Here is a 14744-nt window from a genome sequence, read left to right on the forward strand (position 1 = left end):
GGGTTAACAAGAATTATCGTTCACAACTTCACATGTACCGGTACATTCTTTACTTTTTGCACGGCCCTAAACACAAAATTTGGACACGTCTCCAAGCAACATGCCGTTTACATCAGTGGTTCTCAAAGTGGGGTCTGAGGACCCCCAGGGGTCTTTGAGGGGGATCCAGGGGGTCCCCAACAAAATGAGTTAATATAGCATTAGAATTAGTTTAACTTTAACCCTATTTTATACTTAAACTATTAAAAAAATGCTGATCTAAAAGCGCACAGTGAGCTTGTATATCTGCTTTTTTTATTTTTTTATATGGAAAAATTTAAACAACACAAATGCTAGGAGGGTCCCTGGCACAAAATCTTTAAGTGGGGATCTGTGGCTAAATAAATATCAATTATGGGGTCCTCATGGAAACGTTTGAGAATCACTGATTTACATAACCTACACTGAAATACTCCCCTCGCAGACAGACTTACTCTATTACACTGTGCAGGTGGGCAGTCATCCAGTCGCACCCCAAATGTGACCCCTGCAGGAGGCTTCTTTTCAAATGGTTTCCTCATGATGCCTGTAATGCCTTTTCTCCAGGGAGCTCTGTCCCGAGGCGGACTAGAATCATCTGATGTGAGAGACAGACACACACACACACACACACACACACACACACACACACAAAACAGACCAAATTTTAAAGCACACTGATCTCAATCAACTCAAAAGGCTCGAGATGTGACACAAACCTATTTTACCTCTAGTCTTTCACACAGCTACGTTTCAATGAAGAAATAAGGAACCGTGAACAAAACTAGAATCCTTACCTTTATGAGCCCTCCTCTCCTCTCCAGCTTTGGGTGAATGGGGACTGTGGCTCTTGCCTCCCCGGAAGGGGTGCTTGATGCTGAGTGACTGACGGGAGCTTTTGGGGGATGGTTCTGACCTACTGCTTGGTACACTGGGACAAATCCGGTTCAAACACAAAAACAGCACACACAAAAAGAAAAATCCAATGTTAGATTAACACCCCTACAGAAAAAGGTACTGTACATCATTGACAGGAGTCAACCAGAGGTCTATATACTAGGCCCACTCCTTTTTTCTCTCTACACCAAATCACTTTGCCAGAAATAGCTGATCTACAAGCTCACAGTGCTTGTAGTTTGGCTATTTTCGCTGAATGTTCACACCAGAATAGGGACATTAGGGTTTAACGGGGTTAAAAACAACAACATAGATATAGAAGAACAGTATTGTAGATGAACTCCAGGGGGCAATGTAGAGTGCTGCATACCTCATGATGGTGTTGTACTCTTTGATCTTTCTACTGATCAGATCCTGGCTCGTTACAGAAGCATTCTGAAATGAAATGTGATGATCAGTTACCACATCTAATGCAGATATGCAGTTCACATACGGTAAACATATGGATTGCAAGAATAAGATTGGGTCTTAGGTTCTAATTTTGATTGATGATTTAAGTGGCTTCTTTTGGTAGACACCTCTGGAAGTAACATAACACTCATAAGGAATTTATACACAGTAAATAATCCTTAGTGTTCATTTAACTCTGAAGAGCATAGATATGGAACCAAATGAACCCGTAACATTTATTTAATTTAAATGAAATGAACACTGAATATTTTACTGTGTACTACTGTATGTGACATGATTATTTAAGTATGCTTATCACATCAGCTAAGGGTCAAAACAAATGAGGATAAGCACAGTGGACACTTCTAATTCCCCTGGTACTATGTGGCATTCAGGAAACCAGCAACTTGTTTGAATTGAGAGACTTTTGTCTCTTTGGCATTACAGACCATGGACAAAAACCTGAAGACAAATGGCAAGCAGACAAACAGCTGAACAAACGACGGCACTATTAACTTGTTTCATGGGCCAGCAGTCCTCCTGGGCTGAAGCCATGAGAGGACATAAAACAAATTTACCATTAGGCCTAGAAAGGACAAGCTAGTATGTGTAAGCATGGAGCAAAGCTTGATTAACCAAATATGTAGTGCTGAATGGTTTGATGTTATAGCAACACATGTAGCCTCCCGTACAGCGGAGAACCAAACTTAAAGGGATTGTAGGCAACATTAAGCCTACATTTTAAGAATATATATATATTTTGCATTTTTTCCCCTCTATCAGCCACTATATAATGATGCTGGGGTGTTTTCCTGCATTGAAACACAGTCCTCTTTCTGAAATCCGTATTTTCCCTACTATTTATGTTTGTCCGGGACGTAAATGCATGGACGCGCATGTGCGCGTCCGTGCGCGTCCGTGCGAAGTGTTCGGGTGAAACCGAATGGGACCGAGTGCAGCCGACAAAAATGGAACGAGCCGCCATTGTTTCCTCCATTGAAGTTTATACTTCTTACTTTCGGTTTTAAAACGCTCTCAAACTTATTTTTTGAGGCACGGAATTTAGTTTTAAGATATCGTTTGGATAGAATTTAGTTGTTTAACTTCATATATGTGGTCAATTTATCATGAAAGAGCCTATTTATTTATTTTTATCAGAGAACCGGCAGGGGGGGAAAGTGACATGCATTGTATCCGAATAAAGCAACCTATTTTCGGCATGGCCCATTTAGAAGTCCCCCCTGCGTCACCCCCTGGTGGTCGGGGAAACGAACTGCTGATGAGGAGGAGGGGGGGGGGAGTGGAGGTGCAGTGTTTGACAATAGTTCTTTTATTTTTTTTATCTCTGAACTCGCCTACAATCCCTTTAATTTGTTTAATCAAACACCATAGCAACTGGGAATGTGTCTCACACACCGAACCCACCAAAAAAGCGTTGCAAACTTGCTTTTCTTCTCGACAAACACATCCACTGCGGGAAGTCTGGTCGTCCTATATCCAATGCATTTCAATGAGAATGCGTGTGGACAAAAAAAAAATCTCGCCCAGAGCGGGGAAAAAACTTCACGTGCAAAAGTGGAGCATCCGTGCGCCAGTGAGAAGAACGGCTGCATTCATTAACATTGAGCGGAAGAAAAGCAGCGTCCGTGCGCTTATGCTTGCGCGCCTGCTGGGTTTCATTCGTCTGTGTCCTCAACATCCTGAAGATGTAGGAGGGGACTGTACTGTGTTCTCTGAGTCTCATGGGAGTTGGGATCACTTAGGTATTTTCATTTTAATTGTCTGTAATTAATTATTATACAGACACTAGCAGGAGTCTGTTAATGCTGTGATACCTCAAGCATAGTCCCAGTCAACAGTTTAGTCACTGTTCTAAATCAATTCAAACTATTTACTGTAACCACAACAACAACAAAACGAACTACAGCTGCTGTTTGTTGGTCTAGAAAGTGGTTACCAAGACAACACAGCTGTTTTTCTCAATTATGAAATGTAATAATATAAATATACCTCTCTTTTGTAAGGCTGGGCAATATATTCATATTATGTCGATATTGTGTTATGAGACTAATTATATTCTGGGATTTTGGAAATCATACTATTGTGAAATGTCATATGTCTTTTCCTGGTTTTAAAGGCTGCATTAAAGTAAAGTGGTGTAATTATCTGAACCTGATTGGTAAGTACGAGCTGTTCTATTATTTGCCTACCCACTTACAGTAGTCATTACTGATAATTATTAATGAAAAGTTTCATTGTGTAAATATTTTGTTAAAGGACCAACAGTCTGCCCTGACCGCTGGCGTAGCGGTCCGGGCACCTAGGCTCCAAAGTAGCCTGACAGTGCGTCGCAGGTTCGAGTCCTGATCCCGACAGCCTTTGCCGCATGCCATCTCTCTCTCCATTTCCTGTCAATCTACTATCCTATCAATAGGCATAAAAAAGCCCAAAAATAAATCTTAAAAAAAAAGGACCAATAGTCATCCCCACAATATCATCAAAATATTGATAAAGGGTAAAAAAAATCACACCCTGTGTGAAGTGGGCGGTGTCTTGCTAGCTAATCACAATACTGAATGGAGTCAACCAATCATGTACAAAAAATAAATACATTTATTGAAACACTCTTTATGATGGACGAAACCATAACTTGAAAAAAAACAATTGTGGTTTTTTTCAAGTTATGGTTTCTTATATAGGGCTATGCACATGTGTCATGTGACACTGGCCAATCACAGTCCTGAATAGACTGTGATTGGCCAATCACAGCGCAGGATAATTGTACAAATTTCCAAACCTCACTTATAGGGGCGGTTTCACAGCGCAGGATAATTGTACATTTTTCCAAACCTCACTTATAGGGGCGGTTTCACCGCCCAAAAATAGATTTTGTCCATTGCCCAGCCCTGTTGGTAAGTAGCCATGTTATGAGCATTCCGAGGTGTCCTGATATACTAAAATAATGGACTTGGAGGAGGGTTCTTTACTTCGCCCTCGACTGTTATTTTTTACCAATATTAGACACCTCGTCTTGCATTATTGCTTACATTGCTTGAGATAAAACGTTTTCTTGCATCTTATCTTCATCCTGGCTAGAACTCACCTCTTCGTCCAGGTTGCTGTTCTCCTGAACGACTTTGATCCAAGACAACATGTCGTCCCTCCCTTCTGCCTGGAACAAGAACTCGCAGTCTGACGTGGTCAGACGCAGCACATTCTTGCGCTTCGTGTCGCTGTAGGAGATATCAATCAGGCAGGCCTTGACGCTGATCGACTGTGGGTCCTCATCGGACTGTGAGGAGGCGTGGGACACCCCGTCCTTCTTGTCTTTGAAGAGGGTGAGCGAGTGACCTCGTAGGACAGCGTACATCTGCTTCCATGACTTCATCCCGGCGCTAGCACGCTGCACAGATGGTGGACAAGGTGGAGGACAAAAGAGAAATTCAAAACTTGAGCTTGTTGAGTCACATTTATAACCGTCAAGAGAGAGAGCGTGGATACGTGATCTCACCTTATTTTTATCCGTGCTGAGCTGCCTGAAGTGAAGCCAGCCTTCTTTGGAAGAATCAGTGAAGATCTCTGAGGAGGAATCCCGCCTCGATCCCGAGTCGTCAGACTTGTGCCCGTCCAGAGCCTGCAAATAAAATGCAAATGTGAATAAATTATCCCTGACAGCAGAACATTCTGTATGTGTAGAACACATCCTAAAAATGCCACCAAGGAACAATTGTCTCCCTAATGATGTGTACACCTATAAACAGGTGAGTGTATTTTGAGTCGTGAAATTCAAGTCTAGCAAATATGGAAAACACCACATCAAAAGGATTATACTGTAATACCAGTTAGTATTCAGTAGTTCAACATCATTACTATACATTTGTTGTAGGGCTAATGTTCCATTCGCATCTATAAACCTGAGCAGTCTTTTGTATGTCTCTAAAATGCTACCAAAGTTGTGCTGAAAACATTATTCCAGTTAAATCAGTGAATGTGAAAACTACAACTCTTCCTGGTTTTTAGCCGCTACCCTTGGTGGCTGTGACATTGTCCTTGTTCACTGTATGTACAGCAAAATAGTGGTCCTGATTTCAGAAAATACTGTCAGGCAGAAACCTTATACCTCCATATTACAACGTTTTATGTGTCTTTGTCACTTAATGCCCTACTTCGTCATACAAGAGTGTCAAGCAAAAGTAGTTAAAATAGCCGATCTACAAGCTCACAGCGCATCACGATGCGACGCGTTGTGAGCTTGTAGATCTGCTTTTACTTTTCTGAAAGTTTGTTTTATTTCCAGCAAAGTAACAATTTTGGACATTTGTATGCGGGTGCCAGACCGGTGCTTGCCAAATGCATCAGTGGAATTGCAGGAGCACAGGGAAATGCCGAAACCAACAGAAATTAAACATTTCTGTCAATATGGGCTGTATTTTAAATACGGTTGTTTCTACAGACCATGATAACCATCAACAATGAAATGAAAAAAAGTGTGATAGTGTTCTTTAACCACTTAAACCCTATATACATCATTGACCAGAGTTCCGCAGGGGTCTATACTTGGTCCCCTCCTCCCCCAATCTACACAAAAGTCTGGCAGAAAGAGCAGATCTATAAACTTACACGCAGCCATGTTGCAACGAGTTGTGAGCTTGTAGATCTGCTATTTTCCATAATTATGACTTTCCCAGAATATGCACACTAGGGTTCATGTGGTTAACTATGAGACGTTTAGGCCTATGTGTTTTCAATCAACTACCTGCATGAAGGGGTAGGTTCTATGCTAGACATGAGGCAACAAAGCATTGGATCTGATCTTATATGATGCTCTTCTTAAGAAGTATCAAAGATACAGGAATAGTGTTCACAGCTAGTTCTGTTACAGCACTGACCAAGTCAACATGTTATGGTTAACAATGCATTGCAGTAACTTACCTTTCTGAGGCCCCGCAGGCCGGGCACGTGTTTACTGTACGATCGCCTAGACGGCACACAAAAATGACAGATATTAAAAACGACAGTAGGGAAGATGAAATTTATGACCGCGATACGAAGAAATGAGCACCAACAGATGGACTGTGGTGTGCACTCACCCTCTCCCTTCCTCCCGGTAGTTGTCCAGGCCCTCATCATACGATTTCGAACGCTCTGTTTTGGTTGCCGAGTCACAGTCCAGGAGAGCATTTCTGAGGGACTCTGTTACAGCAAAGATAGACACGGTATGAGGTGTGTAAAGTTTTGCGGATTCCCTGTATTGCATGTTTACACGGAGATTCGAGGCGGAGCTTTTTCAAAGATTTCCACTCTGGAAGGTGGTTTCACTTTGTTACGTTTTCAACCCCCGATAACGCCGTTCCCGTCTAAATGGACGGCACATCTGATATTTTATTTTGCCGTTTTCTCTAGAAACCGTTGTTGTCTAAACGGGGCCTTAATGATGAATACTATTTAGGGCATTTAAACAAACTGCATATTTATTTTATTTCCAAATATAATTTCCTTTCAATAGGGATTTACATGCTTGAGGTTCCACAGTAACATTTCCACATGTTCCCCTTACCTTGATCATGTGACAGCTGACGCCGAATGACATGGCATGGTGAGGAGGTCGGGCTGGGGGGAACTGCACTAGTGGCCGGAGCGACAGATATCACAGCGGAAGCTGGGATGGAGGTGGCCTCGCGGTCAACACTTGGGCTTGCCGGCTCATCTGCAATCACACAGCAACGTTAGTACATGACTTTTATCACAGACAATTATAGCTGAATCACCACTACCCTACCTCTGGATCACAGTCGCTCAACTACACACGCCACGTTACTGAGAAATAAAAGCTGCTCTAACACCTTTGATTTGCGCATCGTCATCAAAAGTCTGGGTCTGAGTTAGCTGCAGCATTTTGAAAAATATTTGTGTCTGTGCGGGGTCAGTAGTATAAGTAGTATAAGTAGACGCCCTCTACGGTTTGCAGGACTCTGCACCAACAACACGGCTGAGAAAGATTATAGATATTATCGAAAAGTGGGATTTCTATTTTTGAGAGAAGACAAAGTTCTGAACTCTTCAGTACCGCCCACTCATGACACTACAGAACTGAAAAAGCGCCGTACAAAGCTGCTCTCTGCAGCCATGGGGCTTCTGGTGCTAAATTTAAAAGTGACTGCCCTACTTCCAGTCTGTGCCCAATTCTCAAATGGGGCAAAGAGGTGTGAGGCATTACCCAGTGAAGGCCTAATAGGCTACTGAATGCAGATCACACCCACTGCTGTGGGGGATTATTCAAAAGTAACAAGTTCAAAAACTTTAATCTTCCATCCGAGCCTTTCCAAGTACCACAGATCAATTAAACTCTATCCTGTAAATCCCATGTGCAAACAATGTTTATTGGCTTACAGTGCACTTTTGCTGCATGTTAAGCACACCAAAACACAACATACCAGGTTCCTCCAACTGTAGGTATAGACGTTCACACTCCTGGCAAGCCCTGCACCACAACACCCTGTCCAGCCAGACCCAGGGGTACTGTCCCATGCCCCAGGCATCCAGACTCACTTGCTCGTCGCAGGTTCACGACAAAACAGGCAACATGCTCATTCTATCTACCCCGCCAAATTCCAACATTCTGCTGATGAGTGTAAAACCACTCTTACATAAACCTTGTGTGAAGAGGTTCCACTAATTACATCCACATTATAAAATGAGTCCTCTGAAGTATTTCTTATTAACAACCTCCCAAGACAGTTGAAATGAGACGGTGTAGCCATGAGGTCAGATGATCTGAAGTTTTACGCTACATTTCATGAAGGGAGCCGTGGCAATACTCCAGATACGCTGCAGAATCGTTTGAAAATAATTAGCTTTGAAATCCCCCCCAAAAAGGTAGCAGTGTGTCCGCATCTACGCCTATACCCTACTCTAAAAAAAAACACTTAATACTCAACGCTGCCGTTCGAGGACATGAGAAGGCAGGCTGACCTCACATGATGAGGGACAGGACCAGTGGCCTTTCAAATGGGTCATTGATGAAGGCTTGGTCAATCAGGGCTCTGTTCTCGTAGGTCCGGGCACCAGGCCCAGAATGGTGGTGTTGCGGCATCATCACTGTCACTGCTTGCTTTGTGCGCACCTGGCCTGCCGGGTCTTCTCAGCAGCCCCAGTTAAGCCTGATTTATACTTATTCGTATGACGGCGTTGCGAGCTGGTAGATCTGCTATTTTCGGCACGCGACACCATTGTATCACAGATGCATAAATTTGGCTTTACACGGACCATGACAGGTGTGGCAGACAGTTAGTAAAGGTGCCGCGCAAATAAGGACAATGTACAGCCTTTCAAACAGAAATTGAATACTAGAAAAAGTGCTCTTCGGAGCACAGGTCTCCGCCAGGTCGGGTAGGTTATTGTGGGCTAGCAATGTTCGGAATTCTGTAGAAGTTGAGGGATTAATGTTGATGAAGTGATTGCACAGACACAATATGTTGATTTGTGGGATATGCGTGCAACGTTTCACGGCAATCGGATTGGAGGCATTTTATTCAAAACAAGCCACTCCTGCAAACTTAAGATGGCAATCTTAGACAGTCAGGATGGACTATGAAGAATCGGTTAGATCCGTCTTGATCACATGTCTATAGAGATAATGTGTACCGATTTGCGTGATGTTTGGACAAAATCTGTAGGAGTAATATCCATAAATGCGTTTAGCAAAAATCGGCCTCCTGGAAGCGCTATAAAAGGCTGATGTGAAAAATGCAGGGCAGAGGTATTTCCTTGGCCTCTAGGAAGTGTGCGTGCAAAGTTTCACGCATAGGTCCAGTTATAGGTGATAATGTGAATTGGCCTATAATAGCGCCACCATGAGGCTGATAAATGCAGGGCAGAGGTTTTGCTCTGGCATGCCAGGGAGTGTGTGTGCACAATTTCACGTCGATTGGGTCAACGGTGCTGGAGATTAGCTGTTCACAGACAGACAGACGGACGGACGGACAGGCAAAACAGTCTTGGCCACGCCTTCGGCTTACAATCTGGTTGTATTCTGTATTCCAGAATAAATCTGGAATACAACACCGCTTCACAGTTCACTGACGCTGAGCATCGAAACCAGCATAAAGCATAAATTTGAAGTAGATGTTCACTGGCTGATGTCAGTGGAGCATATTCCGGTTAGAAAATGTCCGCTGACAAGCTTCAGCTTAAATAATCCTCGAGTTCACTCACACCAGCACTGGCCAAAACTGACAAGCACAAGAAAACAAGAGGTGAAATCCCAATTTTCTAAACTTTTCAAACAATTGCTAAATGTTTTAACTTCATCTTTGTTTCTTTTTCTGGACAATAGCTGATCTACAGTCTTGTAGATCTACAATTTGGGGTGAATTTTCAATAGGAACACCAGTGTTAAAGTTGTTAATGGCACATGGAATATCTTATACAATGCACAACATTTACTCAAATTACTTACTTTAATTTGTTTAATAGCTAAGGAATGGTGCAGTTACCTTGCAAAAAACACATTGAAAGCAAGTTCTTTTCCCTTGGGGGCGCCTAACTATAGTCCTACAGTGCAGTTGCTGTCTGTGCCCCAGTTCCTAAATGTGATCTACCTGCAAAGCGCACAATGTAACTCTATGTCCTTCCAAAAAAGAGGAAGTAGATCAGCCATCAGGGACAAGCTACCTTCTTGAGACTTAATGTTACTTTGGGCCTACTTATTTACTGGTGTCTGGTAACTTAGAATTAGCCTTAAAGCAGAGCTTTGCCACTTTTTTTGTGGATATGTAATCATTACTGTTGGTCACTGCATTGATTTTAAGTAATAAAATCCTCATTGTATACAATATTAAAGGAGAAATCATTGTTCTTCTGTAACATAGGCTGCTATAGCTCACTACAATGATACAGTGAACATTGGTAAGTGTTTTAGACACAATATATATGCCATTAATTTAATATAACTAATACATGAATCTAAGGCTGAAAATCAGCAAAGTGTGCCTTTTAATTGGCCCTGCACTCGTAATTCAATTTAATTATGAAGAAAAAACATTGAGCGGCATGAATAAAAGTACATCCTGCAACTGACAACTTAAGGTCACATAATCTTCTGTTAAGCAAAATGTTTTGCACTACACCAAAAGCTTACTATTTGTGTTATTCCAGCACCCTCAGCAAAATCTACTGAGCTATTCTTAAAATGCTAACATGTTGAGAAAACTGCTTCTTCAGCACTCGAGGTGAAAAAATAAGTTTCATCCTTTTATACTTTGACTCAAAATCTGCGAGTGTATTAATATTTAGACACATATTTCCTAAAATGTAGTTGAGGTGAATGGTGACATGGCAGGAAAGTACCCTAAAGGTGTGCATACCAAAATAAAAATTGGTTTCCGAAAGACACACATCAAACAAGAAATCTTAAGTCAAGATCAAAAAGCAGTCGCTGTGAGGATAACATTCATCCCCAGCAGAGACAATTACATTATGGAACTACTGGTGAGTGAGTTCTGAAAAAATTAAAGAAACTGACAGAAAAACATAGCAGGAAATTTGGCATATGACCATCAGACTCCCTCGCTTCAACATGGCCAAGCCAAACAGACCAAAAGCTCTCTGCCTGTCACTAAAGCTCCTTACTGCCATCAACCCAGATTGATTTAGATGTAAAAGTCCACCCAGCACCGTATTTATTACTTAATTTAACAGCTAAAACTAATAACTTTCAGATCTGTTTGACTGACTGACTGACTGAACTTCACCTGGCCAGCCACTCTTGACTGTCTGCCATGTGCTACAGCTGCCGTTTGCCATGGTGACTCAGCCACGGCAGGTCTTTGCACCTTGCTCGTTCTCTTACCGATGAAAGGAATGGAGTCCAGAGACTCGTCCAAGTTGCTGGAGCAGGAGGTCTGCCGCTGCTCGCCAATACGCCGCATGTGCATCTCTCGCCGTGTGTCGTTGGGCAGCCAGCACGCCACGGATGAGTCTGGCCCATCGTCGTTCACTGCCAGGATGTAGGATGGATGGCGGAGCGGGCTGGGGTTCTTTCCCGAAGGAGGCTTCTCTCTCATGACCACTCCGCCCTCTGTGGGACTCCGTCCGTTCACCTGGTTCTGGGGGTCTGGAGGAGGGGGTTTGAGGATGCCGGGCCTCTGAGGTCTCAGTTGGGAAGCAGAGCAGGAGCGGTGTCCTACTGCCACCCCCTCTCTGCCTGGCTCAGGGGGCAGCAGGGTCTCTGGCCGCACTCTGCTCTGGCTCTGCTGCTTAGTGTAGCCTTTGTGATGACTTTTGACAACAGCTCTTTGGTCTGCAAGGGAAGGGTCAACACTAGAGCTCTTCCCCAAATGAGAGGATCTGTCCGAGAGCATGGGCGAGGAGCGGGTCTGGAGAGACTCTGGTCCTTTAGGGTAGAGAACGGGGTTGGGAGGCCCTCTCATGTTGTTGCCATACGCAGCAGAGGGCCTGTAGAGCATGGCCTGTCTAGGCATAGCCTGCCTGCTAGGTCTAGTACCTTGTTCCAACCTGCTGTACCCTCCTCTCCTGTCTATGGGCCGTACCAGCTCTGCAGGGTCAACATAGTCAGTGGAGCGCGCTCTGGCTTTGTGCGTAAGAGCATCTTGAGACACACTGCGAGGGGGCCAGTTCCTACTTTGGGCCACCCTCTCTGCCCCGCTCATGCGGTCCTGTGAGGCGCTGCGCGGAGGGATTTGGAAGTGGGGCGGGGGTCCGTGGTAGGAGCGGTCATGGGAAGTGCTCCTGCGTCGGATTTCCTGGGGGCCCCAGCCTCCCCTGGGAATGTGCTGGTTAGTGCTGAAGGTGTTCTGACCAGCAGACCGGAGGCTATCCAGCCTCTCTTGGATAGTTCGGCTGGCATGGGAATGAATACCTTTGTTGTCAATGTACTCCCTGTAGGTTTGGTACGTCCGCCAGTCAATGTTCTGGTGGTTGGCTGGGTAGTGAGCTGGCAGAGCACCATAAGGAGCCATCCCTGCCCCCGCAGGGTAGACGTCAATTTTCCGTGGCACAGGGTATTGAGCTACCGACCCAGGCCTGCCCCTGACAAAGACAGGGTCCATGTAATCTATCCGGTGTGCTGGAGCCATGCGGACCATATGGGCGGTTTCAGGAGGGACCAGCACAGTCCTTACGCTGTCATTACGCATGCACACTGCGGTCTGGCTCTTTGGGTATGACTGGGGAGGCGGCGGGGAAGGGGGAACCGTGATCTCCTTGCGGTACCCAAGGTCAGGAGGCACAGCAGGTCCCCGACCCACCTGCCCCGCTGGGGAGGCTGAGTCTGTGGCCTGGGCCATGCCCGGAGGCTTACAATCTACTCTGGGGTAACATATAGGGGGTGGATTGGGGATGTGGCAGGCGTTTCCACTGTAGGCACTTTGACTACGTATATAGGCATCCTGGGAGTAGGCCTGGGGAGAGAGAGAGAACACAATGTCAGAATAGTTACAATATTATATTCTATTTACAAGAAAGTGTAACATTCAGCACTGTGCTACAAGATACAAAATAACTCAAGCATCACATTATAAAAGCTACTGTGTGTGCATGTGAGTGGGCTGCACATGTTGCAGTTTGAGAGCGCGGAGGCGTGTAGCAGTTCAGTAGTGTTCATCTGCTCCTTATTTAGAGAGTTCTCGTGGTAATGTTCACTGTGCCATGCCAGCACACAGTGCACACACCACCTACTGACGATAAAGAGGAAAATACTCCAGCAGACTGGCCTGATGGTGCTTCAAATAAACTCTGGTGGAACCACTAGCTTTATGTGTGAACCAGAAATGGGATTTGCAATAGGAAGAGAAATATTTCCTCCATGCATGTAATGAACAACTGCACACAATGTAAGACGCGCAAACGTCTTACATTGTAATACATTTAGCAAAGACGTGAGGTGTTCTGAGTCCTAGATTTATTCCATGATAAAGATGCATCAGCCAACATCAGCCGCATAATGGAAAAGCTAATCAAAAGACTAAGTTTGGCCCACCACACACACACACACACACACACACACACACAGCGGTCGTGATCACATGCAACACCCGGCAGCCAATGTTTTGTTTACCCACCTTCATACTGAGAGTCCATGATCTCAGATGGACAAGACAGATGAGGATGCCCACCTCTGTACTAAATCTAACCTCTGATCATCTTCTAGGGGGTGTAACTGTCTATTCTATTTCAGCACGAGTAAACCCTTTCAATTAGATTAGAATAATGTACATTCAGTACCAGACTAAAAGTTGGTTAGCCTCAAACCAACAGCAGTCCATTTTCCCACTTGCCTTGAAACACAGAACATAAAAGGAGACATGTCAACGTAAGTGGACTTTAACCCCACTACCTGGAGAATTGCACAACCTTACATAAAGCCTTATGCATGCCACTGCATTCACTGCCAGTCTCTGTCCCTCCCTTTGTAAGCACGAGTGTGCCGGTAGAGAGTTCAGAGGTCACTGGCCTTTATCATGATAATGAAATCTGGCATGGCGATTGAAGATGGGGCGAGGCTCTACAGAGATGCCAGCTGGATGCCAGCTTGGTTGCCTAATCAAACGGGTACCGTACTGCAGGCACAGTGCATTAGCCACTGCCAAAAGCTATACAGATCACAAACCCTAGCACATAGCTGGATGACAGGAGAAACGCTAGGTTGGACTGGAGCCTCTAGCGAGCCGAGGCCTGATGTTAAGAACAGTAGACTACATCATGAAAGAAACACGACTGCAACATGCATGACGAGATGTGTGATGAGACGGCAAGCACAACATGTCAACACCAAGAGGCTGTCAAGCCAGCTGCTTGCTTACCAGATCAGTGGCTTCCAGAGAAAAAGGCTACCGTTACAGCAGGTGAAAACGAGAGCAGTAAGAGACCAAGGGAGAGAGGGCAGAGGAGAAGGAAGACACTAGCAGAACAAAACACACACATTGTAAACGAAAAGAGGAAAAAAATAGAACAAGAGATTGACTGAGGAGAGTCAAAGTGTGAAACGGGCAAAACGATGCCAGGGCTTCGCCGCGCTAAAAATATACCCAGAGCTGCAGCAGCAGTATGGAGGGATGCTGAAGGAGGAGGAGGAGGACAGGGGTTGCCACGTTAGCGGTGCCACCTGCTTGTGCCAGTCTGTCCTGGGTGCGATGGCAGGAGCAGAACCCTGCCTCCTGTGGTGCTGTCAAGTCTCCATCTCTCTGCGCTACCCATCTGCAGCCAGAATACTACGCTCAGTGAACAAGCTGCCGCCGGTCTCCGTCTCCCCTCTCTCGCTCTGCTACCGCTCACATGACGGAGGCAGCAGCTGCCTGATTATACATTCAGCTCAGATGATACAGCCCCCACCCTTCCTTTCCCCTCCCACTCCCACTTCT

The 14744-nt window shown here is 44.8% G+C and overlaps 1 protein-coding gene across 3 annotated transcripts in view; it reads right to left on the reverse strand.

Annotated features, from left to right (window-relative positions):
* arhgap21b (Rho GTPase activating protein 21b) overlaps positions 1 to 14744 on the reverse strand; it is a 51714-nt gene that overhangs the window by 8299 nt on the left and 28671 nt on the right. For 2 of the 3 annotated variants that reach the window (XM_080440999.1, XM_080440998.1), the window contains exons 8-16: positions 11216 to 12785; positions 6923 to 7072; positions 6456 to 6558; positions 6298 to 6343; positions 4877 to 4999; positions 4469 to 4768; positions 1286 to 1350; positions 816 to 949; positions 474 to 616 (exon numbers count right to left, since the gene is read on the reverse strand). In XM_080440999.1, coding sequence (XP_080297125.1) covers positions 474 to 616; positions 816 to 949; positions 1286 to 1350; positions 4469 to 4768; positions 4877 to 4999; positions 6298 to 6343; positions 6456 to 6558; positions 6923 to 7072; positions 11216 to 12785 — 2634 coding nt within the window. Of the gene's footprint in view, positions 1 to 473; positions 617 to 815; positions 950 to 1285; positions 1351 to 4468; positions 4769 to 4876; positions 5000 to 6297; positions 6344 to 6455; positions 6559 to 6922; positions 7073 to 11215; positions 12786 to 14186; positions 14288 to 14744 lie in introns of those variants that run through there. The other variant, XM_080441000.1, reaches the window with a different exon arrangement.

The sequence above is a fragment of the Gymnoscopelus braueri genome (genome assembly GCF_963280865.1).
Source record: "Gymnoscopelus braueri genome assembly, chromosome: 10".
In the NCBI taxonomy this organism is placed as follows: domain Eukaryota; kingdom Metazoa; phylum Chordata; class Actinopteri; order Myctophiformes; family Myctophidae; genus Gymnoscopelus; species Gymnoscopelus braueri.